At 47.4% G+C, this 24248-nt stretch overlaps 1 protein-coding gene across 1 annotated transcript; it reads right to left on the bottom strand.

Annotated features, from left to right (window-relative positions):
- Positions 1–233: 233 nt before the first annotated feature.
- LOC129639114 (uncharacterized protein CXorf49 homolog) lies at positions 234–4238 on the bottom strand. Its single transcript, XM_055564035.1, has 6 exons — positions 2943–4238; positions 2132–2288; positions 1513–1589; positions 1184–1229; positions 575–616; positions 234–472 (listed from the first exon to the last, which is right to left on the bottom strand). The coding sequence occupies exons 1-5, from the start codon at positions 4236–4238 to the stop codon at positions 576–578; spliced, it is 1617 nt and encodes a 538-aa protein (XP_055420010.1). The 3' UTR covers positions 234–472; position 575.
- Between the last annotated feature and the right edge of the window lie 20010 nt (positions 4239–24248).

Here is a 24248-nt window from a genome sequence, read left to right as displayed (position 1 = left end):
GAAGAGGGCCTTCAGGGAAAAGGGAGGACGTGCCAATGTGGCCAGACAGAGCCCACACAGATGGGCGCGCTCCGCTGGCCTGACGGCCTGGATGGTAGCAGAGGCTGACCCAGAGTCCCCACCACGGATTCCAGAGGTACTGTTCTGGAAAATGTTCTGATGTGGAACAGCTCCCCACCAGGCCTGTCCCACTCCCTTAACCCCTACCCCCCAGAGAGAGGGCAGAACACAGAATAGGAGAAGTCCTTTAATCAGAAACTGCTGTGGCAAAACCAATGCAATATTGTAAAGTAAAATAAATTAATTAATTAAAAAAAAAACACAACTGCTGTGAGACTGGGGCAGAGAGGGGGCAAAACAAGGGGCAGAGGACGCTCTGGTGGAGGCAGAACAAGAGGCAACAGGCTTGGCCACAGCTTGCCGGCCCCGGAGGTAACAGCTGCTCCTCTTGCAGGAAGATACTGGGCTCAACCTGTGAAACAGCAGTCAGGGAAGAGCCTCAAGCCAGGGCCAGCCCACAGCCCTGCTCAACAGCCAACGTTGTGGGGAGGGGTATGGAACGTGTAACACTCACTTCAAGGGATCCGGAACTTCTCAGCCAGGTACTGCAAGGAGGCTGCAACAGGGAGAGGCATAAACAGGTGCTCCAGACAGACGGACATAGAAGCCTGTCCCCCTGTCCCCGTGGGGAACCACCTAGCCCTGCAACCTGAAACCCACGTACCCCCAGCCCTGATGCAAAGAAAGAGCTCTGGGCCCGATCGGGCCCCACTACCGGAATTAAACGTGGAGCCATTTCCTAAAAGGAAATAAAATGTGCCAGCAGCCCTCAAGCTTGGGGCCACGCCCAAACCATTCAAAAATTGTCTCGCAAAATATCCAACAAGAACCTTAGAGGCCACACCAGATCACCAAGGCATCTCTACAAGTCCTATCAGAAGGAACTCTCTAGGACTCGAATGGCTGGCAGAGTGTGCACGCAGTCCACACAGTACGTTGTTACTTGTCCGCACGCCCAGCCCAACATGCACCGCACGCTCCAGGGGCAGGCTTGCTAGGTTCTCCTCCCCACAGGAATGCTGCTCCCTGCGAGGCCCCCTGCACTTGCAGCCCACCCCACCCCAAGGGCCCACCCCACTTCTGCACTAAGAACCCGCCGCTCTCTGTCCCTGGTTCCTCATACCAAGTTGCTTCTTAAGGTCGTCTATTTCTTTCTCTAGCACCAGACACTAGGCCAGCAGACACAGGAGGAAGAGAAATGGTTAGTATACACCCGGCTCCCCTCTCCTCCTCCTCCTCTCCTCTCCCCCGGGCCCTCCATCCCAAAGCCAGGTATCCAGACTGGCAAGGGAAAGACTTTCCTCAGTGGAAAGGAGGTGGGCTCCCTCCCTGGGGTATGGGATGGGGCCAGGGGGCAGGTGGGGAGGGGGCCCACACATGTCAGTTGTACTTGGACCCAGATCCCACCATGGGGTTTGGGTGTGCATTTCCAGGAGTCAGAAGAAGCATTACCCGAGGACAGCCGTGCCTTCCGGGTGGCTGCTGCTGCCTTTTCGGTCTTGGGTGATGGTCAGCTGGTTTCTGGTCACCTGACAGGGAAATGACACACAATCCAGCTTCCCAGGCTCCCAGTGAGGTGGAAAGGGCCAAGCAGGGTCTAACGCGAGGTGAGGCAGTACCACCCTCTGCTAGCATCAAGCCTCCCCTGCTCTGCCCGGCAGGCAGCCCAAACCTTTTCTCTGGGCCTGCCCCTCCTATTCCGCAGGGGCAGCCATTTCACCACGATGGTCGCCAAAGACTGTGGTTCTGGGTTCGAGCCTCCCAGAGCGGCAGCCACAGCCAGCACCTGGGAGAGCAATGTGGGCGAACAGCACTTCACAGAAAAGGCTATTAGCCTGCAGGTCTACGCCCAGAGTAGCTGTTGGGGCACTGCCACCAATCACCCCTGCCAAACAAATCCCACACAGAAGGTGATGGGGCCAGGGCCAGCCCTGTTGACACCCTGTTTCCCATGGAGGAAGTGGCCTGAGAGCAAGGCTGAGCCCTCAGAAAAGAGAGAGTGAGTCAGAGACAGAGGTTTCTGCCCTCACCCCTGGTCTCCACCCCCCAAATCAAAACCCAGGACACTCACCTGAGGGGCCAGGCCCTCTGGGCATGACTTCTCCCTTGTTCATGGCCATGCGCTCTGAGTTTCCTGAATCCTGCCCGCCTCTGATGCTGAGGTTGGCGGTGCTGGGTTCTCCATGATGCACCCGTGGACAAGATGGCCACGGCCTGTCAGTGGTCAGCTAAAAACAAAGATTTCTCACTGATCTGGAGTAAGGACGTGTGTGTGTGTGTGTGTGTGTGTGTGTGTGCACGTGCGCACGCGCACATGTGTGTGTACCAGTGCATTTATGTGTCTTTGTCTGTGTGTGAGAGAGCTCGTATGAGTCAAGACCGAGCTGAGGCAGGGAATTGGAAAGAGAATTGAAAGGCTGATCTCTTTAGCACATTCTCCGTCAGTCAGCCCCAGGCCAGCAGGCAGAGCTGAGCAGGGGACAACAGTGTGGCACTGAGAAAGCCCGGGATCCCTGCAAGGAAGGTTTGGGGAACAGCCAGGAAGCAGGATTCAGGAAAGTGATGCGTCTCAACACCGAAGCTCTGTGAAGCTTTTAAGGGGTCCCCTCAAATCAATTCCCTTCCACGCCAGCCCCAGCCTCGTGGAGGAGGCTGGAAACAGGCCACGGGTGGAGAACCGAGCCCAGCACACCCAAAGTGCTACCTTAACGTTTGTCCCTAGAAAAAGGACCCCAATCTGGCATCCTAATGACCCCGTGACTGAGGGTCACCCAGTGATGACCCCTGAGGAATGGAGAGAGGGGAGCACGGGGTGAAGACGTGTGTCCTGGGGAGGGTGGGAGGGGAAGAGTGGGGAGAGAGGAGGGGCCTGGCCTACTCACTTGGCCCTTTGTGGCTGGGTCTCTATTTGGGTCGTTGTCTTCTCCTGACACCACCATTGCTGCCACCGACTCCCGGGCCCGCCTAGCCACGGATTTCTTCCTGGCGCCGGTGTGCTTGGACTCTTTGGCTCCCCCAGGGACCAAGGCATACTTCTGGGACCTCCCAGGCAGCGGGATGCCGGAGATTGGGGGTAAGGTGGCCGGAGCCAGGGGAGTGGCCGAGATTCCCCGTCCCCAGGAAGGGAAGGTTCTCCCCAGGGCAGGTTTGGAGACGGCCCCAAGGGATTTCTTCTCCTGGACCCTCTTCCTCCTAGGACTGGGCCGCGGCAGCCTGCCTGTAGCGGCAGCTGCAGTAGCTGCTGCTGCTGCTACTCCCGGGTAGCTGGGCAGGCTGCCCCCCTTCCCCCCGAGTACGCTCTGCATTTTCTTAGGAGGTGAGATGTCCTCCTGCTCTGCATCGCCCTGCTTGCCCTGCCTTTCCACAACCGAAATCAATCCTCGCGGAGCCGAGGACAGGCAAATGCCTGGCAAGTTAGGGAGATTCTCCCTGCCTTGGACTTTCGAGTGTCTGGGTGTGTCCCCAGGATCCTTGGGGCTGTTCAGCTTGGCCTGGCCTCCGTCTTTGGGATACATGCTCACCCTCATAGGCTGTATCTCACTGCACTCATCAGAGGACTCGGAGTCGGAGAACAGCCTGGCTGGGCTTACTGAGGGGGGCCACGGGCGATCCACAGCCACGTTCAACCTACTCTTAGTGCTTCTCTTAGGGTTCCCCCAGACCCGGCCCGTCCTGGGCCTGCCGACCCGGAGAGGGCTGGCCTCAGCCCGTGCCGCTTCCCCACACCTCTGGGCGGCCGCGCCTCGACTGCCGAGACACGCCTCCATGTCCAGCAAGGCAGACACGTGGCCGACCGCCTGGCTCTCCGGGGACATGTGTCTGAGGATGCCCCGCAAGTCCAGGTCGGCCAGCTGCCGCACGATGGCCTGCAATGACTCGTCAGATAGCTGCAGGGCGTACCCTGTGTCGTCGGCCGGGGAGCCAGGTCGGCCTTCGCAGCCCAACAGCACCGGCCCTCCTGCTTCCAGCACCTCCCGCTCTGACTCGAAGCCCTCAGGGTCTGGGAAGCCATCCCCGCCCTCACCCTCGCGGCTTCGCGGTGCCCCCGGCTCGGGGCCGGGGTCGGGGCCGGGTCCCTGCGGGGCTGTGGAGCCGGCCTCAAGGCCGCTGGTCTGCTCCCCGCACTCTGAGCCAAAATCCGGTCCGCAAACAAGCTCCTCATCATCCGAGGAGCTCATGTTGCAATCTGGGTGGCCTCTGGACCTGGGGCGGTGACGGTTTATCAACCGGGTCGCGGTGGCGGCTGTGATGGCGGTCGGGGCAGCTGCGGCGGGTGGCGTCTGGAGGTGCCGTCAAGCACCACAGGCACCGCACGCAAGAGGTGGGCGCAAAGGACGCGAGGCTTTCAGCGTGCCAGCGCTGCCGCCTCCTCATTGGTCTGGTTCCCGCCAACCAGCACGCGCCTTGTTTGCCCGCCCCCTCGAGGTGTAACCAATGGGGTCGAGGGCCTCCTCTGGTTTGTTGCCAAGCCCAAAAGCCATGCCGGCAGTTGGCGAGTTGGCTGGTGAAGGTCATGCTGCGAGTGTATCTCTGTCAAGCCTCTCGTCCCACCTCCTCCTGTCCCACCTCCCCTTTCCGGTTAGAGTCACAGCCCTGAGTTCTGACTGTGTACAAAGTGGGTGGAGCGGGAGGCTGAGGCGGGGTTGGGGCGGGTAGTGAGGGTGCTGGGCGCCTAGCACGTGCTGAAAGCATTTGCCAGCCTTCCTTCCACCACAAGGCTTATGACCCAATGGGAGAATGGGCAGAGGAATCCCGCACTCAGTGATGAGTGGTCGGCGTACTTCTCCCTAAGAGGCCAGAGGACAAAGGGATCGTGGTTTTGTTCTGTAACATCTCTGCCTCAACTGCTCCATCAAACGTTCTTGGCAGGCAGATTTGGGGGACAGACTGGGGTTGACCTCACTCCCTCAGCTCTTTCCCCACTCTGAGGCAATTCAAAGAAGAGAGAGTCTCAGTCAGTGTCCAGTTACACCCGCAAAGATGCTCACCCCTGCTGATCCTGGAGATGTAAACTAAAACCACGGATCGGGCTTCACACACTAGGATGACAAGCTTCCAAGTGCTTAACCATTCTGAGAGTGGGAGAGTTTAGGAGCAAACCTCTGTGGCGGTGGTGCAAGAAATCCATTTGGGAGGTGATTTGGCAGAATCTATGAAAAGCAACTTACACAGCAGAGACCCCGTGCCCTGCACTCTTCTAAGTGCTGTACGTAAATAGTAATGCTTCCTTGTGACACTCCTAGGACTATAGTACTAATGATTACCAGCCTCTTACAGGTGAGGAAACAGGTACTGAGAGGTTCGGCCACTGGCCCATGGTCTTTTGGCCCATGGGGATAAGTGGTAGAATTGAAGCCAAGCAATCTGACTCCAGAGTCCTTGCTTTGATCCAAAGATCTAAAAAAGCTATTTTTCCCCCTCTCTCAGGAAGTCCACTGCCTGGCACATCTTCTAAAATTGAGGGTTTATTTCTAAGATGTCTGTTTTACTCCATTGGTCTATGTGTTAATATGGCAGTAACGCACAGTTTTGATTACTGTAGCTTTGTAATGTTTTGAAATCAACAAGTGTGAGTTCTCTACTTTTTCTTTGTCCAAGTTGCTTTGCTTATTAAGGATCTCTTTAGATTCTACTTAAATTTTAGGACAAGTTTTTCTATTTCCGTAAAGCATGCTATTGGGATTTTGATAGGGTTTGCAGTGTGTAGATCACTCTGGGTAGTGTGTTAGAAGAACAGATCAAGTGGAGTGTGTGTGTGTGTGTGTGTGTGTGTGTGTGTGTGTGTAAAAGAATTGACTCATTCAATTATAGAGGCTGGTAAGTCCCAAGATCTAGAGGGTGAGTTGGCTAGCTGGAGACCCAGAAGAGCCAGTGGTTTAGCTCTAGTCCAGGTTAGAAGGCCTAAGAACCAAACCAGTAGAGCTGATATTTCAGTTTGGGTCTAAAGGCAGGAAAAGAAGCTGATGTCCCAGGTCCAAAGGCTTTCACGCAGGAGGAATTCTCTTACATGAGGAAAGGTTGCCTTTTTGTTTTATTATGACTATCAGCTGATTAGGTAAAGCCCACCCACATTATCGGTGGGGGGGGGGATTCTGTTTTACCCAGTTGACTGATTTAAATGTTAATCTCATGAAAAAGCACCCTACAGAAACACCCAGAATAATGTTTGACTAAATATCTAGCAACTCTGTGGGACCAGTCAAGCTGACACATAAAATTAACCACCTCAGATAGTTTGGACTTCTTAACAATATTTAGTATTCCAGTCTGTGCAGACAGATGCCTTTCCATTTATTTGTCTTTTTCAGTTTCTTTCAGCAATGTTTTGTAGTTTGCAGTGTACAAGTTTTTTGGCTCCTTGCTTGAGTTTATTCCTCAGTATTTTATCCTTTTTTGCTGCTAATGTCAATGGAATTGTTTTCTTAATTTCCTTTTCAAATTGTTCTTTGTTAGTGTATAGTAATACAACTGAATTTTGCTTTTGGATTTTGTGTCCTACAACTTTGTTGAATTTGTTTACTAGTTCTACCAGTTGTGTGCACATGTGTGTGTGTGGGCGCGTGTAATCTTTTGAGTTTTGCATGTACAAAATCACGCTCTCTTCAATAGAGCTAATTTTACTTCTTTCTGATTTGGATGCCTTTTATTTCTTTTGCTTTCCTAACAGCTCTGGCTATGACTTCCAGTTGTTGAATACTAACATAATGGTGAGAGCAGGCTTCCTTGCCTTGTTCCTTACCTTAGAAGAAGAGATTTCAGTTTTTCACCACTGAGGATGATGTTAGTTGTGGCCTTTATTATGTTGAGGTAATTTCTTTGTACTCCTAGTTCTTTGACTGTTTTTTTCTCATGGAGTGATGAATTTTTTATGCATCTATAGAGATGATCATGTGATTTTTGTCCTTCATTCTGTTAATGTGTTTTATTACATTGATTGATTTTTACATGCAACCAAGGGATAAATCCCTTTTGACCATGGTACATGGTCCTTCTAATGTGCCATTGAATTGTTTTGCTAGTATTTTGTTGAGGATTTTTGCATCTGCATTTGTCCGGGAAAGTGGCCTGTAGTGTTCTTTTCTTTTGGTGCCTTTGATATCAGGATAATGCTGGCCTCATAAAATGAGTTTGGAAGTGTTCCTTCTTCTTCAATTTTTTGGAAGCATTTGAGAAAGATTGGTATTAATTCTTTAAATGTTTGGTGGAATTCTCCAGTGATGCTATCAGTTCCTGATTTTGTGTGTGTGGGAGAGAGAGGTTTGTCATTACCAATTCAATCTCATTATTGGTCTATTGGGTTTTCTGTTTCTCCTTGATTCAGTTCTGGTAGATTGTGTGTTTCTAGGAATTTATTCATTTCTTCTAGGTTGTCCAATTTCTTGCCACAATTGTTCATAATATTCTTGTGTAATCCTGTTTGTTATTGTCGCATTGGTTATAATATCCCCTCTTTTATTTATGATTTTAGTAATTTTACTCTTTTTCTCTTAGTTAATCTAGGTAAGTATTTAAAAAAAATTCTTTGTGTATAAAGAAGTTTGCTCACAACAGTGTTGTTTACACGGGCAAAAAACCCTGACTGCTACTTACATTTTCATCACAAAAGCTACTAATATCTGTTGAAACTTTACTATGTGCTAGGCCCTCTACATGCATTATGTCATTTAATTCTCACAACAGCCATTGGAGGTAGACCCTAATCTTATCCCTATTTTATATACAAGGCACAAACATGTGATAACTTGTCCAAAGTCAAACATCTAGTAGGTGGTGCAATCAGGATTTAAAGTCTGGTCTTTGGGTTTATATACATACAAATCTGTGTTATACAACTATTCGAAAAGGAAGCATGTTGCAATAAAAGATATACTGCACTGTTCTAAGCAAGAATTCAAGAAATCTGCAAGTGCCTAAAAACGTTGTCTTGAAACATGAATGTCCAGGATGGGTTTCTGGCAACCAGTGGGTGCAATGGCTCAGAAGCTTTTTTTTTTTTTTTTTTTTTTTTTTTTGGTTATGGGCCCTGTGTTAGTCTGTTCGAGTTGCCAAAACCAAATACCACAGGCTGGATGGCTTAAACAAAAGACATTTAGTTTCTCATAGTTCGGGATACCAAAAGTCCAAGATCAAGGTGCCAGCAAGTTCAACTCCTGGTGTAGGCACTCCTCTTGTATTGCAGTTGGCCACCTTCCCTCTGTTTCCTCACATGACATTTCCTCTGTGTGTGTATGGAGACAGAGAGAGAGCGCGCGCGAGAGATCTGGTAACTCCTCCTCTTATAAGGATGTCAGGTCCTTTGGGATTAGGGCCCCACTCTTACACCTCTGGATGTGTTGTGCTTGGTCACTCAGTTGTGTCCGACTCTTGGTGGCCCTGTGAACTGTGGCACACCAGGCTCCTCTCTCCATGGGAATTCTCCAGGCAAGAATCCTGGAGTGGGTTGCCATGCCCTCCTCCAGGGGAACTTCCCAACACAGGGATGGAACTCAGGTGTGCCACACTGCAGGTGGGTTCGTTACCATCTAGCCACCAGGGAAGCCCAAGAATACTAGATTGGGTAGCGTATCCCTTCTCCAGGGGTACTTCCCGACACGGGAATCAAAACCTATATTGCAGGCAGCTTCTTTACCAGCTCCCTCAGTTAACCCTAATTACCTCTCTAAAGGCTCCATCTCCAAATTCAGCCACATTGAGGGTTAGGGCTTTAAGATAGGCATTTGAGGGCCACACAATTCAGCCCATAATAAGACTCCTTTGAGAATCTATTGAAAGCTCTATACACCCTCCCAAGAAGACTGTATACATTGCCTCCCACAACTCTGCACACAATTTCAGGAAGTTCTTGGAATCCAGGTTGAGAGCCACTGTTCTAGGTCACCTTCCTCTTTTCCCAGGTGGAGAAACAAGAGCTTCAGAAAGGGGAAGTGCTTTTCGTCAGGTTAGGAGAGAGGTAGGTCTCCTGATTGCTCATCAAGTGCTTTTACTCTGCCTTATGTTAGGCCTGTTAGGTCAACAATCCACGGTGACCCCAAAACACTAGCGATTCTGTGGGTGCAGTGAGGGGGAGTGCTTCACCTGGGATGCTCAAGTGAGTGAACAAGGCTCTAGCTATAACTGACAGTAAATGGGACCAATTTCATTGTTTCAAATTAGTCAGGAGGTTGGGAAGAAGCTGCCCCAGCTTCAACATACATCCACAGGAGTTCTGAGTGTGAGGCGATGCAGGTGCTTCTGTCCTAACAAACAGCCAAGTGGGGACTGAACAGGTAGAGTTGAACTGCCTGCTGGCCTGGACATGGCACTGTCCCTCTCCTCTCAGATTCCTATTTGTACACCCCTCAGGAGTAGACCTGTTAGATTTCTACATGAGATTATCTAGCTCTAATATTCTGTACGTCTGTGATTCTGGGGCAGGAACCATGCGGGACAAATCAGCTGAGGCATTTGGGTCCTAGTTCAGTTCAGTTCAGTCACTCAGTCGCGTCCCACTCTTTGCGACCCCATGAATTGCACCGCGCCAGGCCTCCCTGTCCATCCCCAACTCCCGGAGCTTACCCAAACTCATGTCCATCGAGTCGGTGATGCCATCCAGCCCTCTCATCCTCTGTCGTCCCATTCTCCTCCTGCCCCCAATCCCTCCCAGCATCAGAGTCTTCTCTAACGTGTCAACTCTTCGCATGAGGTGGCCAAAGTATTAGAGTTTCAGCTTTAGCATCAGTCCTTCCAAAGAACACCCAGGACTGATCTTTATAATGGCCCTAGAATCATGGGCAAAACAATTTTTTTTCAAAATGTCTTCTGATGGTGTCCAAGAATTAGCAATAAAACACATGTAGTTTAAAGAGATGAAAAATCCCAAATAAGCACAAGAAGACCCTTTACACGCTCAGTCATTTAAGGTAAAGTCTCAACAGAAATGTTTCCTTAATTTCTGTTTTGGGTCCATCCTTAAAAAGGGAGGCGAATTATAATAGCTGGAATTCTGAACAACAAGGTTAGAGGGTGGAACAGTATTTATAATGGGAAAAGTTATGTTATCTTTAGGCAGAGGGGTGGCCCCAGAAAATGACTCTTGTTTCATTTCATCAATCAACGAGCATTTACAAAACAAGACATTCTTCCTATTGACCCTATCAATGCCACAAACCAGTGTGGAGCCTTCACTTGGGCCACAAGACTAGAAACAAAAGCAGGGGCACTCACTGCGGGGTGGAGGCTAACATTTCAGGAAAATTCTTTCAGCTTTGCTCCCTACCAAGAACAAGGGAAGGGCTTGAAGGGCTGTGCACACCCACCTACTGCTTCTGTGCCAGTGGAAGGTGGGAGCACACCCAGTCTTGCACATCAATGGTCTCTGTTTCTGTCTGAGGAGAAAGAGGAAGAAAAGAGCTGCTGCTGCTGCGGGGAGCAGGGGTGAAGGCTGGTGTTGTGATGGAAGTGTCAAACGGGCAAGGGAGATGCCGCGCATCCAACCACCGGCACCATCACCATCACCACCATATAGGCATAAATAAGCTCTTCGGTCTCAGGGGTTAACAGACTAATCACAAAGAACAGGAGGAACTCCAAAGGCATGGCATCTGGCCCTTCCCAACAAACAGCCTTAAACGATACTGCCCTCGCCTGATCAAATCGGTGTATTACAGCGCAGGCACATTGCTTTGGATTTTTGGCCTTCATTTCTTTTTTTTTATTATTTTATTTTATTTTTAAACTTTACATAAATGTATTAGTTTTGCCAAATATCAAAATGAATCCGCCACAGGTATACATGTGTTCCCTACCCTGAACCGTCCTCCCTCCTCCCTCCCCATACCATCCCTCTGGGTCGTCCCAGTGCACTAGCCCCATGCATCCAGTATCGTGCATGGAACCTGGACTGGCAACTCGTTTCATACATGATATTTTACATGTTTCAATGCCATTCTCCCAAATCTTCCCACCCTCTCCCTCTCCCACAGAGTCCATAAGACTGTTCTATACATCAGTGTCTTTTTTGCTGTCTCATACACAGGGTTATTGTTACCATCTTTCTAAATTCCATATATATGCATTAGTATACTGTATTGCTGTTTTTCTTTCTGGCTTACTTCACTCTTCTCAGGTTATTGGTGCTCCACCTCTGAGAGGAAGTGAATGGGGAGGGGAGAAGTCTCTGAGAAATTGTATCCAAATACATCACCTCTGTGGGTTTCAGCACAAGTTCACAATTAAATTCTGAATGATAATGTACTCCTAATATGGAATATTTATTAAAAATTGAGATTGATATTATAATTATGTAAGCATCACTTTATTATTTTTCATTACAAAGGTGTGAGTTCTTAAAAATATAGCTATTAATGTAGACTAAGATTACTAAGCTCAATTAGATATGTTATAAACAAAGAAAGTAACTTTGGTTCTACTTCTGGTTAGAACATAATTACAATATGCTTATACTGGGATGTTATTTCCCTAAGCGTTATATTTTTCTCCAATTATACTGAAACGTAATATAGATAGAGAAAAAGTCACAATATATACGTGTAGTTTAATAACTGATTATCAAGTGTATACCCCCAAGTTACAGAAGGGGATAGTGTCGGCTTCCCCCAACACTCCTGAAGTTTCCCTGTCTTATCTTAGCCCCGCTCCTTCTTTAAGGAGAATAGGCACACTCTTACTTATATGCCATCCTTTCTTTCCTTTTCCTCAAAAATTTTATACTATATGTGTACATATATATATATATCAGTTCAGTTCAGTCGCTCAGTCGTGTCCGACTCTTTGCAATCCCATGAATCGCAGCACACCAGGCCTCCCTGTCCATCACCAACTCCCAGAGATCACTGGGACTCACATCCATCGACTCAGTGATGCCATCCAGCCATCTCATCCTCTGTCGTCCCCTTCTCCTCCTGCCCCCAATCCCTCCCAGCATCAGAGTCTTCTCCAATGAGTCAACTCTTCGCATGAGGTGGCCAAAGTACTGGAGTTTCACCTTTAGCATCATTCCTTCCAAAGTAATCCCAGGGCTGATCTCCTTCAGAATGGACTCGTTGGATCTCCTTGCAGTCCAAGGGACTCTCAAGAGTCTTCTCCAACACCACAGTTCAAAACCATCAATTCTTCGATGCTCAGCTTTCTTCACAGTCCAACTCTCACATCCATACATGACCACTGGAAAAACCATAGCCTTGACTACACGGAGCTTTTTTGGCAAAGTAATGTCCCTGTTTTTGAATATGCTATCTAGGTTGGACATAACTTTCCTTCCAAGGAGTAAGTGTCTTTTAATTTCATGGCTGCAGTCACCATCTGCAGTGATTTTGGAGCCACCAAAAATAAAGTCTGACACTGTTTCTACTGTTTCCCCATCTATTTGCCATGAAGTGATGGGACCAGATGCCACGATCTTTGTTTTCTGAATGTTGAGCTTTAAGCCAACTTTTTCACTCTCCTCTTTCACTTTCATCAAGAGGCTCTTGAGTTCCTCTTCACTTTCTGCCATAAGGGTGGTGTCATCTGCGTATCTGAGGTTATTGATATTTCTCCCAGCAATCTTGATTCCAGCTTGTGTTTCTTCCAGCCCAGCGTTCCTCATGATGTACTCTGCATAGAAGTTAAATAAGCAGGGTGACAATATACAGCCTTGACGTACTCCTTTTCCTATTTGGAACCAGTCTGTTGTTCCATGTCCATTTCTAACTGTTGCTTCCTGACCTGCATACAGATTTCTCAAGAGGCAGGTCAGGTGGTCTGATATTCCCATCTCTTTCAGAATTTCCCACAGTTTATTGTGATCCACAAAGTCAAAGGCTTTGGCACAGTCAATAAAGCAGAAATAGATGTTTTTATGGAACTCTCTTGCTTTTTCAATGATCCAGCAGATGTTTGCAATTTGATCTCTGGTTCCTCTGCCTTTTCTAAAACCAGCTTGAATATCTGGAAGTTCACGGTTAACGTATTGCTGAAGCCTGGCTTGGAGAATTTTGAGCATTACTTTACTAGCGTGTGAGATGAGTGCAATTGTGGGGTAGTTTGAGAATTCTTTGGCATTGCCTTTCTTTGGGATTGGAATGAAAACAGACCTTTTCCAGTTCTGTGGCCACTGCTGAGTTTTCCAAATTTGCTGGCATATTGAGTGCAGCACTTTCACAGCATCACCTTTCAGGATTTGAAAGATCTCAACTGTTTTATATATATATATATATATATATATATATATATATATATATATATATAAATGTTATGTGTTAGTGTTGACAGCTACTTACAGTTATATGAATGGAATTGTTAAATATATCTGTGTTGCTTCTTGGTTTTTAATCAATGTTAAATTTGTAAGATTCATGCCTATTCTTTGTACTGGTAGTTTGTATATTTTTGCTGATGAAATTGTATTTATTCACATGAAGAGGACCTCCCAGAACTTTTGGATTTGAAGCCAGCAGGGCTTAATTTTGGGAGAGCCAGAGGGCTGTGGGAAGCAGACTCCACTCTTAAAGGGGGCATACAAAATCTCACATGCTCCAGGACCCAGGGCTGAAGCAATAATTTGAAAGCAGCCAGGATCAGAGGCAGCTGCTGATCTTGGAGAGCCTCCCAGAGAGGCAAGAGGCAGCTGGACTTACCCTGGGGACACAGACACTGGAAGCAGCCACTTTGCGGAGCTCCATCGACCACGTGGACACTGGTGCTGGCAAGTGCCATTTTGGAATCCTCTCTGCAGCTCACCAGCACCAGTGCACAGACCTGCCCGTCAGCCTGTAGGCAGTGATACTAGGACAGTACAAGCTACTATCCAGGCAGAGACGCAGCCCAACCCACAAGCAAGCCTGCTGCCTTAAGACTCCCTGGAGCTGGACCTGTCAATCAGAGGCCCCAACACCCCACACTGGCCCTATACACCAGTGAGAAGGCACTAAGCCCAGGACTCCAGGGTCCTGCAGTCAGAGCCTGGGACCTAGTTCCTGCCCACAGCAGGTCATTGCTAGCCCCAGGACCAGTTTTACCCATCAGTGGGTAGGCACCAGCCCTAGTATGCCCTGGACCCAGCCCCAGCCACCCATGGCCCAAAACACCAACTCTTGGACTCCTCCAGGGCCCTGAAGCCAGAGAACCCAAGAACCAGCTCCACACACCAGCAGGCAGACAACAGCAACCAGAGTAACTCCAGCCCTGCAGCCTGCCATACCAGGAAAAAGCCCACCCACCAGCAGGCCCACACCAGCCCCAAGAGCCACTGAGTCCCAGCACAGTGTACCGGCAAGTAGACACCAGGTCTTGGACACTTTGGAGCTCTCAGCCAGCAGCTCTGGAATCTGGCCCCACACTGCAGTGTGTGGAAGCCCCCTATGGGACATCTAGGACCCCACAGCCAGCCATGTCAGGAACTGGCACCACCCAACAGTGGACTGAAACCAGCTCTGGGACCCCCAGGGCCCTGCAGCTAGAGACCCAGGAACAGAAACAGAGTTCCACCCACCAGCGAGCTGGCACTAGCCCCAGGACACCCTGGACCCCAAACTCAGTCAACGGCAGGGCAAACCAGCCTCAAGATACCTTGGCATGTCAGCCAGCTGCCCCCAGAAACAGCCACACCCACCAGCAGGACAAGATGAACTTTGGGACACCTAGGACCCCACAGCCAGCAATGTAGGAGCTAGCCCTACCTATGTCAGCAGAAGGCTATGCTTATTCATTTGATATTGATGCATAGTGGGGAGACAAGTATGTTTTAAGCTTGTAGGATTATATGCAATAGAAATTATTGTTGTTTAGTAGCTCAGTCGTTCCCCACTCTTTGCCACCCATGAACTGCAGCATGCCAGGCTTCCCTGTCCTTCATTATTTCCCAGAGGTTGCTGAAATTCATGTCCATTGAGTCAGTGAGGCATCACTGACTTGATGCATCCAAACATCTGATCCTCTGTCGTCCCCTTCTCCTCCTGCCTTCTCTCTTTCCCAACATCAGGGTCTTTCCCAATGAGTCGGCTCTTTGCATCAGGTTGCATCAGACGTTGCATCACATATTATGGGGTGGGGCCCCTTTGTTTTTGACCCCCAAGGAGCCTTTCTGCCCATGTGCAGTGTCTCTCCTGCCCTGAGAATGGGACATAGGTGACCTCTTGATCTTTTACTCAAACAGAGAGTAGCTCCTCTGTCTCTGCCAGAGCTGTTATCTTAAAGTGTCCTCAGGAGACAAAGCCTGACTATTTACCCTGTTACTCTTATTCTATTTCAAAGTGCAAGCCGGAGGCTGATTGTAAACATCTGGACTCAAGCCCACTGGCCTCCTTCCTTAGGAAATGTAAAGCAGAGGCCAGTTGTAAATGCTTGGCCTTACAACAATACGATATTTCTTTCCATCTGTTTACGTCATCTTCAACAGCTCTCATTAGGATGTTATAGATTAGGATCTTTATCCCTTCCCTACCTCTGCCTTTCCCTTTTGGTAATCATAAGTTTTCAAAGTCTGTTTCCATTTTGTTAATAAGTTCATTTGTACAACTTTTTAGGTTCCACGTGTAAGGGACATTTGTCTTTCTCTTTCTGACCTTCTTCACTCAGTATGGCAATCACTATGTCCATCCATGTTGCTGCAAGTGGCATTATTTCATTCTTTTTATGGTTAAGTAATATTCCACTGTATATATGTACCACGTATTCTTTATCCATTCCTCTGTTGATGGATATTTAGGTTGCTACCATGTATTGGCAGTTGTAAACGGTGCTGCAATCAACATTGGGGTGCATGCATCTTCTAGATTTGTGAGTACAGCTGTTTTGTCTCCTTAGGTTTATTCCTTAGCATTTTATTCTTTTTGATGTGATGGTAAATGGGATTGTTTATTTAGTCTCTCTTTCTGAAATTTCACTGTTAACATGTAAAAATGCAAGAAATTTCTGTGCATTCATTTTGTATCCTGCAGTTTTACTGAATTCATTGATGAGCTCTTAATAGTTTTCTGGCAGCATCTTTAGGATTTTCTATGCATAGTAAACTGCAAGCAGTGACAGCTTTCTTTCTTTTCCAACTTGGATTCTTTTATTTCTTTTTCTTCTTTGATTGCTGTGGTTAGAACTTCCCTGACTATATTGAATAAAAGTGGCGAGAGTGGCCATCCTTCTCTTCTTCCTGATCTTAGAAGAAACGCTGTCTTCTTTTTACCATCGAGTATGATGTTATCGGTAGGTTCGTCAAACGTGGCCTTTTTTATGTTCAGATAGGGTCCCTCTATGCCCACTTTCTGGAGAGTTTTATCAGAAATGGATGGTGGACTTTTTTCTAAAGCTTTCTCTGCATCTGTTGAGGTCTATGGATTTGTGGATATTGAAAACTTCTTGCATCACTTGGATGAATCCCACTTGATCATGTTGTGTGGTCCTTCTAATGTATTGCTGGATTTGGTTTGCTACTGTTCTGTTGAGAATTTGGTGCCTCTGTTCATCACTGACATTGCCCTGTAACTTTCTTTTTTGGTGGTGTATTTGTCTGCTTTTGGTATCAGGATGGCGGTGGCCTCATAGGATGAGTCTGGGGAGTGTTCTTTCTCTGCAATTTTCTGGAATAGTTTTAGGAGGATGGGTATTGACTCTTCACTAAATGCCTGACGGAATTTGCCTCTGAAGTCATGTGGTCCTGGCCTTCTGTTTTCTGGAAAATTTTAAGTCACGGTTTCAATTTCAGTGCATATGATGTGTTTCTTTGTATTTTCTATTTCTTCCTGGTTCATACTTGGAAAATTGTACCACTCTAATAATTGGTCCATTTCTCCTAAGTTGTCCATTTCACTGGCATATACTTGCTTCCTGTATTCTCTTACAATCCTGTGTATTTCTGTGATGTCAGTTGCAACTTCCTTCTCCATGTCTAATTTTATTGAATTTAACCCTCTCCCTTTTATTCTTGATGGGTCTGGCAAAAGGTCTATCACTTTTGCTTATCCTCTCAAAGAACCAGCTTTTAGTTTTATTCACTTCAGTTCAGTCACTCAGTTGTGTCTGACTATTTGCAACCCCATGGAGTACAGCACGCCAGCCTTCCCTGTCCATCACCAACTCCTGGAGCTTACTCAATCTCATGTCCGTCGCGTCAGTGATGTTCTCCAATCATCTCATCCTCTGTCATCCCCTTCTCCTCTCACCTTCAATCTTTCCCAGCATCATGGTCTTTTCCAATGAGTCAATTCTTCACATCAGGTGGCCAAAGTAGTTTCATTGACCTCATCTATTGCTTTCTTAATCTCTGTTACATGTATCTCTGCTCTGATCTTGGATTTCTTCCCTTCTGTTAACTTTCCATTTTATTTGTTCTTTTTTCACTCATTGCTTTAGGTGTAAGATTAGGTTGTTTATTTGAGGTTTTTCTTGTTTCCTGAGATAAGATGGTATTGCTATAAAATTCTCTCTTAACTGCTTTTGCTGCATCCCCCAGGCTTTGTGTTTTCCCTTTCATTACTCTATAGGTATATTATGATTTACTCTTTGATTTCTTCAGTGACTTAGCCTCCACATGTTTGTTTTTTTTCCTACACTACAGTTTTTTTTTTTTTTTTTTTTTTTTTGGTGCAGTTGATTTCTACTTTTTACCATTGTTTAATAATATGGGTTTGTTGTTGCTGTTCAGTCGCCCAGTCGTGTCTGACTCTTGGCGACCCCATGGGCTGCAGCTTGCCAGGCCTCCGTGTCCCTCACCATCTCCTGAAGTTTGCCTAAGTTCATGTCCATTGCATGGGTGATGCCATCCAGCCATCCCACCCTCTGATGCCCTCTTCTCCTTCTGTCCTCAGTCTTTCCCACCATCAGGGACTTTTCCAATGAGTCAAGCTGTTCGCATCAGATGACCAAAATACTGGACTTTCAGCTCAGCATCAGTCCTTCCCAATGAGGATTCAGAGTTGGTTCCCCTTAAGATTGACTGGTTTGATTTCCTTGCTGTCCAAGGGCCTCTCAGGAGTCTTCTCCAGCACCACAGTTCAAAGGCATCAGTTCTTTGGTGCTCCACCTTCTTTACGCTCCAGTCTCACAACCGTACATGCCCACTGGGAAGACCATAGCCTTGACTATATGGATCTTTGTCGGCAGAGTAATGTCTCTGATTCTCAACACACCGTCTAGGTTTGTCATAGCTTTCCTGCCAAGAAGCAAACGTCTTCTGACTTCATGGCTTCAGTGACCATCCGCAGTGATTTTAGAGCCCAAGAAGAGGAAATCTGTCACCATTTCTACCTTCCCGCCTCTATTTGCCATGAAGCAATGGGGTGGGATATCGTGATCATTTTTTTTTTCAATATTTAGTTTTAAGCCGGCTTTTCCCACTCTCCTCCTTCACCCTCATCAAGAGGCTCTTTAGTTCCTCTTCCCTTTCTGCCATTAGAGTGGTATCATCCGTGTATCTGAGGTTGTTGAGGTTTCTCCTGCCTATCTTGATTCCAGCTGGCAAATCATCCAGCCCGGCATTTCTCATGATGTGCTCAGCATATAGAGTAAACAAACAGGGTGACAGCAGACAGCCCTGTCGTACCCCTTTCTCAGTGCTGAACCAGTCAGTTGTTCCATACAGTGTGTGTTTCTTCTTGACCCACATACAGGTTTCTCAGGAGACAGGTAAGATGGCCTGGTATTCCCATCTCTTGAAGAGCTTTCCACAGCTTTTTATGATCCACACAGACACAGGCTTTGGCGTAGTTGATGAACCAGAGGTAGATGGTTTCCTGGAATTCCCTTGGTTTCCCTATGATCCAGCGAATGTTGGCAGTTTGATCTCTGGTTGCTCTTCCTTTTCTAAACCCAACCTGGACATCTGGATGTTCTTGGTTCACATAATGCTGAAGGCTAGCATGCCAGATTTTAAGCATTTCCTTACTAGCATGGCAGTTCAGTTCAGTTCAGTGGCTCAGTCGTGTCCGACTCTTTGCAATCCCATGAATCGCAGCACGCCAGGTGTCCCTGTCCATCGCCAACTCCCGGAGTTCACTCAGACTCACGTCCATCGAGTCAGTGATGCCATCCAGCCATCTCATCCTCTGTCGTCCCCTTGTCCTCCTGCCCCCAATCCCTCCCAGCATCAGAGTCTTTTCCAGTGAGTCAACTCTTCACATGAGGTGGCCAAAGTACTGGAGTTTCAGCTGTAGCATCATTCCTTCCAAAGAAATCCCAGGGCTGATCTCCTTCAGAATGGACTGGTTGGATCTCCTTGCAGTCCAAGGGACTCTCAAGAGTCTTTTCCAACACCATAGTTCAAAACCATCAATTCCTCGATGCTCAGCTTTCTTCACAGTCCAACTCTCACATCCATACATGACCACTGGAAAAACCATAGCCTTGACTAGATGGACCTTTGTTGGCAAAGTAATGCCTCCGGTTTTCAATATGCTATCTAGGTTGGTCATAACTTTTCCTCCAAGGAGTAAGCGCCTTTTAATTTCATGGCTGCAGTCACCATCTGCAGTGATTTTGGAGCCGCCATAAATAAAGTCTGACACTGTTTCCACTGTTTCCTCATCTATTTGCCAGGAAGTGATGGGACCAGATGCCATGATCTTTGTTTTCTGAATGTTGAGCTTTAAGCCAACTTTTTCACTCTCCTCTTTCACTTTCATCAAGAGGCTTTTGAGCTCCTCTTCACTTTCTGCCATAATGGTGGTGTCATCTGCGTATCTGAGGTTATTGATATTTCTCCCAGCAATCATGATTCCAGCTTGTGCTTCTTCCAGCCGAGCGTTTCTCATGATGTACTCTGAATATAAGTTAAATAAGCAGGGTGACAATATACAGCCTTGACGTACTCCTTGTCCTATTTGGAACCAGTCTGTTGTTCCAAGTCCAGTTCTAACTGTTGTTTCCTGTCCTGCATACAGGTTTCTCAAGAGGCAGGTCAGGTGGTCTGGTATTCCCATCTCTTGAAGAGTTTTCCACAGTTTATTGTGATCCACATAGTCAAAGGCTTTGGCATAGTCAATAAAGCAGAAATAGATGTTTTTCTGGAACTCTCTTGCTTTTTCGATGATCCAGCGGATGTTGGCAATTTGACCTCTGGTTCCTCTGCCTTTTCTAAAACCAGCTTGAACATCCACAAGTTCATGGTTCACGTATTGCTGAAGCCTGGCTTGGAGAATTTTGAGCATTACTTTACTAGCGTGTGAGATGAGTGCAATTGTGTGGTAGTTTGAGCATTCTTTGGCATTGCCTTTTTTTAGGATTGGAATGAAAACGCACCTTTTCCAGTTCTGTGGCCACTGCTGAGTTTTCCAAATTTGCTGGCATATTGAGTGCAGCACTTTCACAGCATCATCTTTCAGGATTTGAAATAGCTCAACTGGAATTCCATCACCTCCACTGGCTTTGTTCGTAGTGATGCTTTCTAAGGCCCACCTGACTTCACATTCCAGGATGTCTGGCTCTAGGCATGGCAGACGAGTGCAATTGTCCAATGGTTAGCACATTCTTTGATACTACTCTTCTTGGGAATTGGGATGTGAACTGACTTTTTCCAGTCCTGTGGCCACTGGTAGGTCTTCCAGGTTTGCTAACATATTGGATGCAGTACTTTGATGTCATCATCTTTTAGGGTTTTGAGAAGTTCTACTGGAATTCTGTTGCATCCACTAGCTTTATGAAGAGCAGTGCTTCCTAAGGCCCACTTGACGTCACTCTCCAGAATAGGTGGCTCTGGGTGGTGACCACACCATCGCAGTAATCCAGTACATTAAGATCTTTTTTGGTCAGTTCTTCTGTGTATTCTTTCCATATCTTCTTGATCTTTTCAGCATCTACTAGGTCTCTTCCGTTTCTGTCCTTTGTTGTGCCCATCTTTGGGAAAAATATTCCCTTGATATCTCCAGTTTTCCTGAAGAGATCTCTAGTATTTCCTCTTCTGTTGTTTCTTCTAGTTTTATACACTGTTCGTTGAAGAAGGCCTTCTTGTCTCTCCGTGCTGTTCTTTGGAAATCTGCGTTTAGTTTGGTATACCTGTCTCTTTCTCCCTTGATCTTTGCTTCTCTTCTTTCTTTAGCTATTTGTAAGGCCTCCTGCCACTTTGCCTTCTTGCTTTCCTTTTTCATTTTGATGGTTTTGTGCACAGCCTCCTGTACAGTATAACAGACCTCAGTCCATCGTTCTTCAGACACACTGTTTACAAGTTCTAATCCCTTGAATCTATTTGTCGCCTCTGCTGCATTATCACAGTGGATTTGACTAAGTCATACCTGACTGGTCTAGAAGTTTTCACCACATTTGTAGGTTAAGCTTGAATTTTGCTATGTGAATCTGATGATCCGAGCCACAGTCAACTCCAGGTCTTGTTTTTTCTGACTATATACGGATTCTCCATCTTCAGTTACAAAGACTGTAATCAATTTGATTTTGGTAGTGACCATTTGGTGATGACCATGCGTAAAACTGTCTCATGTGCTGTTGAAAAAGGGTATTAGTATCTCAATAATATGGAATTATTAAGATACAACTTCCTTACAAGGTCTCTGAGCCACTCTAAGCACATCCTCTTATGGTACCATCACCACAATCGAAACGAAAAACTTTTTCATCACCTGCAAAATTGCTTCTGGGTTTTTGTAGTTTAACCCCTTATGTCAATCCCCAGATGCAGGCAACACTCAATCTGTTTTCTCTCTATATAGTTTGGCCCCCTCAAGAAAGTGAAGTAAATGAAATAGGCAGTAGATAGACCTATCCTTGAGGATTCTGTGAGGGAAAGGGATATATAGGTGACTCCTGGATGTGCAATGTACATGGCACCTGAGTATAGTGACATGGGTTGATCGTTACCTACCTGTTCGTCAGATTGAAGGCTTGCACTCTCCATAATGTGTATATGTATTGTCTGTTTAACTCATATTTAATTCAATGCAATTTCTCTTCTATGTTTGCAAGGGTTGTTTTATGAAATAGAAATGGTAAATCTTGGAAAAGAAAGTGCATCTTCTTTGTAAAAGTCCTCCATCTGCATCTGAGCAGTACTTACCAGGACATCAACATCGCACAAGCACAGGTACGACAAGCACACTGTAGTCCTTCAAACGCTGCTCCCTGGGTCACACAGGGACAGCCCACATGGCAACCCCGGCAGCCCCATAGTGCCCGGCCAGACCTGCCCATTGGAGGTGAGAGTCTCCTCACTTTAAGTCAGCTGAGTAGCAGCCTTTATTGCATCTGCAAGCTTAACCAACTGCTATCATACAAAGGAATATATAAGCCAACTGCAAGGATTAGGAGTCGGACATTTTGGGGCATGATTACTGTGCCCACCCAAGCCAGCGCTGTCTTCAGGGCTCATCTACTCTAAATTCTTTGTTTGTGCCAGTCTCCCTCAAGAGTCCAGAGAAAGCAGTAGACCTGGGGCTGGTGCTGGTGGGCTGGGGGTGTGACGGGGAGGAAGCATCTTCCCTGGAGTTGGCTAGGCAGCAGAACCAGGCAGGATAGGGCCTAGGGCTCTCCAAGGCAGCTGCCGCTGTCTCCCAGGCTGGAGAACAGGCATGAGGGGCAAAGGCGACAGGGGTGCACTGAATGAGACTGGGCTTCGGCCTTCCTCCTACCCTCTGGGGCACAGATGTATTTCTTTAGCCTATGGTCAGGCCCTGCCACAGATTTCCCACTGGAAGTGGATGGCTTGGGGCTGAGCCACGGCCTGTGATGTATATGTTTCCAGCAACATTATAGTGAGGTACTTGGTCTGAACTGTGGGCTCAGAGGAGGGAAGGGAGCCTGGTAAAAAGTGAATGAGGGGTTGTGCCCATGCCCTCCCACCTCCCCTTCCATGAGCTTCTCCACTTCCTCACCCTGGTGACCACAGTCCCAGGCCCCTCTCTGCCCAAGGGTGGTGCTGATGCTGGTGCTGGCCTTCTCCCTGGGCACAACTTACCTACATGTCTCGGTGGGCAGAAAGTTCAGCTGGAAGGTCTCTTTCAATTTTACTCACTCGAACAACAGCAAGATGTGCTACACCACCAGGCAATAACCACTGGATCAGGGTCAGGGTCACAGCTGTAATCTAAGTGATCAAGGCCAATTGGTCTGGGGTGGGGGGTGTGTCTGAGTAGAAGGAGGAAGTCCCACCAATACTCTACTCTGACCCTGGGGTCTCTGACTGTTCCAACCCACACATAGTCTGTCCACCTGACCTCCTGCCAAGAGGCCTGGGAGGGAATCAATGTGAGAATATGGGGGACGTGCACCCCATTGCCCAGGTGCAGTCACTCCTAACTTCGCTTCCTCATAGCACCCATCTTGCCCCTGCCTCAGGTAACTCATGTTGGGCGGTTCCCTGTTTCTAAGATGAGCAGCAGTATCCCTGGTACTCTCCAGAGCCACTCTTCCCATTTCCATTCATCCACACCCTCAGCAGTTGACAGATATCATAGAATGGCAAGGTAGGATCCAGAGCCTCCTCCAGTGACTCCAACACTTTGAGAGTCCCAACACCCTGTCCTGAGGTTTGGTGCCTCCTGCATCATCTCCCTCCTACATTTTGGGAATGTGACAATACGTCTTGAATAATGGGGATCCAACCCTTGCTTCGGCTCACTCAATGCTTTACAGAACCTGGACCAGTCTCTACTTTCTTTACTCCCTGAATCACATCCTTCTGCCTCAAGGGCATTATCCTTGCCGACTTTTATTCACACAGAGAGATGTCCAGGTACCAACTTTGAATGTGCTACCTACCATCATGCCCCATTTTGTGTAATAAAACCCTGGTCTTTCAGGAATGGTGTCTGGCAGAACCTACCCTCACTTCACTCAAACACAGATCTTTCTCTCTGAGTCTCAGGCTGGCACAGTCCTGGAGTGCTGGCTGAGGGAAAGGAAGTGCTCCCCAAATTCCAGTGAGGGAGAAATTGAACACAGAGTTCAGACTCATTGTCATGTGCCCTAAAGAGGTAGTCTGGGATACTGAGCTGGGATACTCTGGGAAATATCATTTGTTGGAAGTTCTGTGTCATGGGTCTGGTGGAACAGTATTTGACGGGGACCTTGCAAGAACAGAGACCTACTAACCACACTTGCCATAGAGCATGATGGGCCCATTTGCACTCAAGAGTATAGAGAGGCTCAGGCTGGAGGTGAGGGTGGTCAGCTGGCTAGGGCAGGAAGGATGTGAAAACACAAAGGACTGTACCATCCATCTCTAGCTGCCAGGGTGCACTCTGACCCAGGTTGGCACCAAACAGATGCATCTCCTG

Source organism: Bubalus kerabau, chromosome X (assembly GCF_029407905.1).
Source record: "Bubalus kerabau isolate K-KA32 ecotype Philippines breed swamp buffalo chromosome X, PCC_UOA_SB_1v2, whole genome shotgun sequence".
NCBI lineage: Eukaryota > Metazoa > Chordata > Mammalia > Artiodactyla > Bovidae > Bubalus > Bubalus kerabau.
Note: the sequence above shows the minus strand (reverse complement) of the source record. Positions and strands in the feature narration are given on the sequence as shown.

What these genes read in the sequence shown, in the direction of transcription:
- LOC129639114 (XM_055564035.1), bottom strand. Translation starts at nt 4,238, where the DNA reads ATGAGCTCCTCGGATGATGAGGAGCTTGTTTGCGGACCGGATTTTGGC. An exon ending in CAGAGGGCCTGGCCCCTCAG is followed by an intron (nt 1,590 to 2,131) that starts GTGAGTGTCCTG and finishes TTTCCCTGTCAG; the next exon opens with GTGACCAGAAACCAGCTGAC. An exon ending in CGACCTTAAGAAGCAACTTG is followed by an intron (nt 617 to 1,183) that starts GTATGAGGAACC and finishes TCCCTGTTGCAG; the next exon opens with CCTCCTTGCAGTACCTGGCT.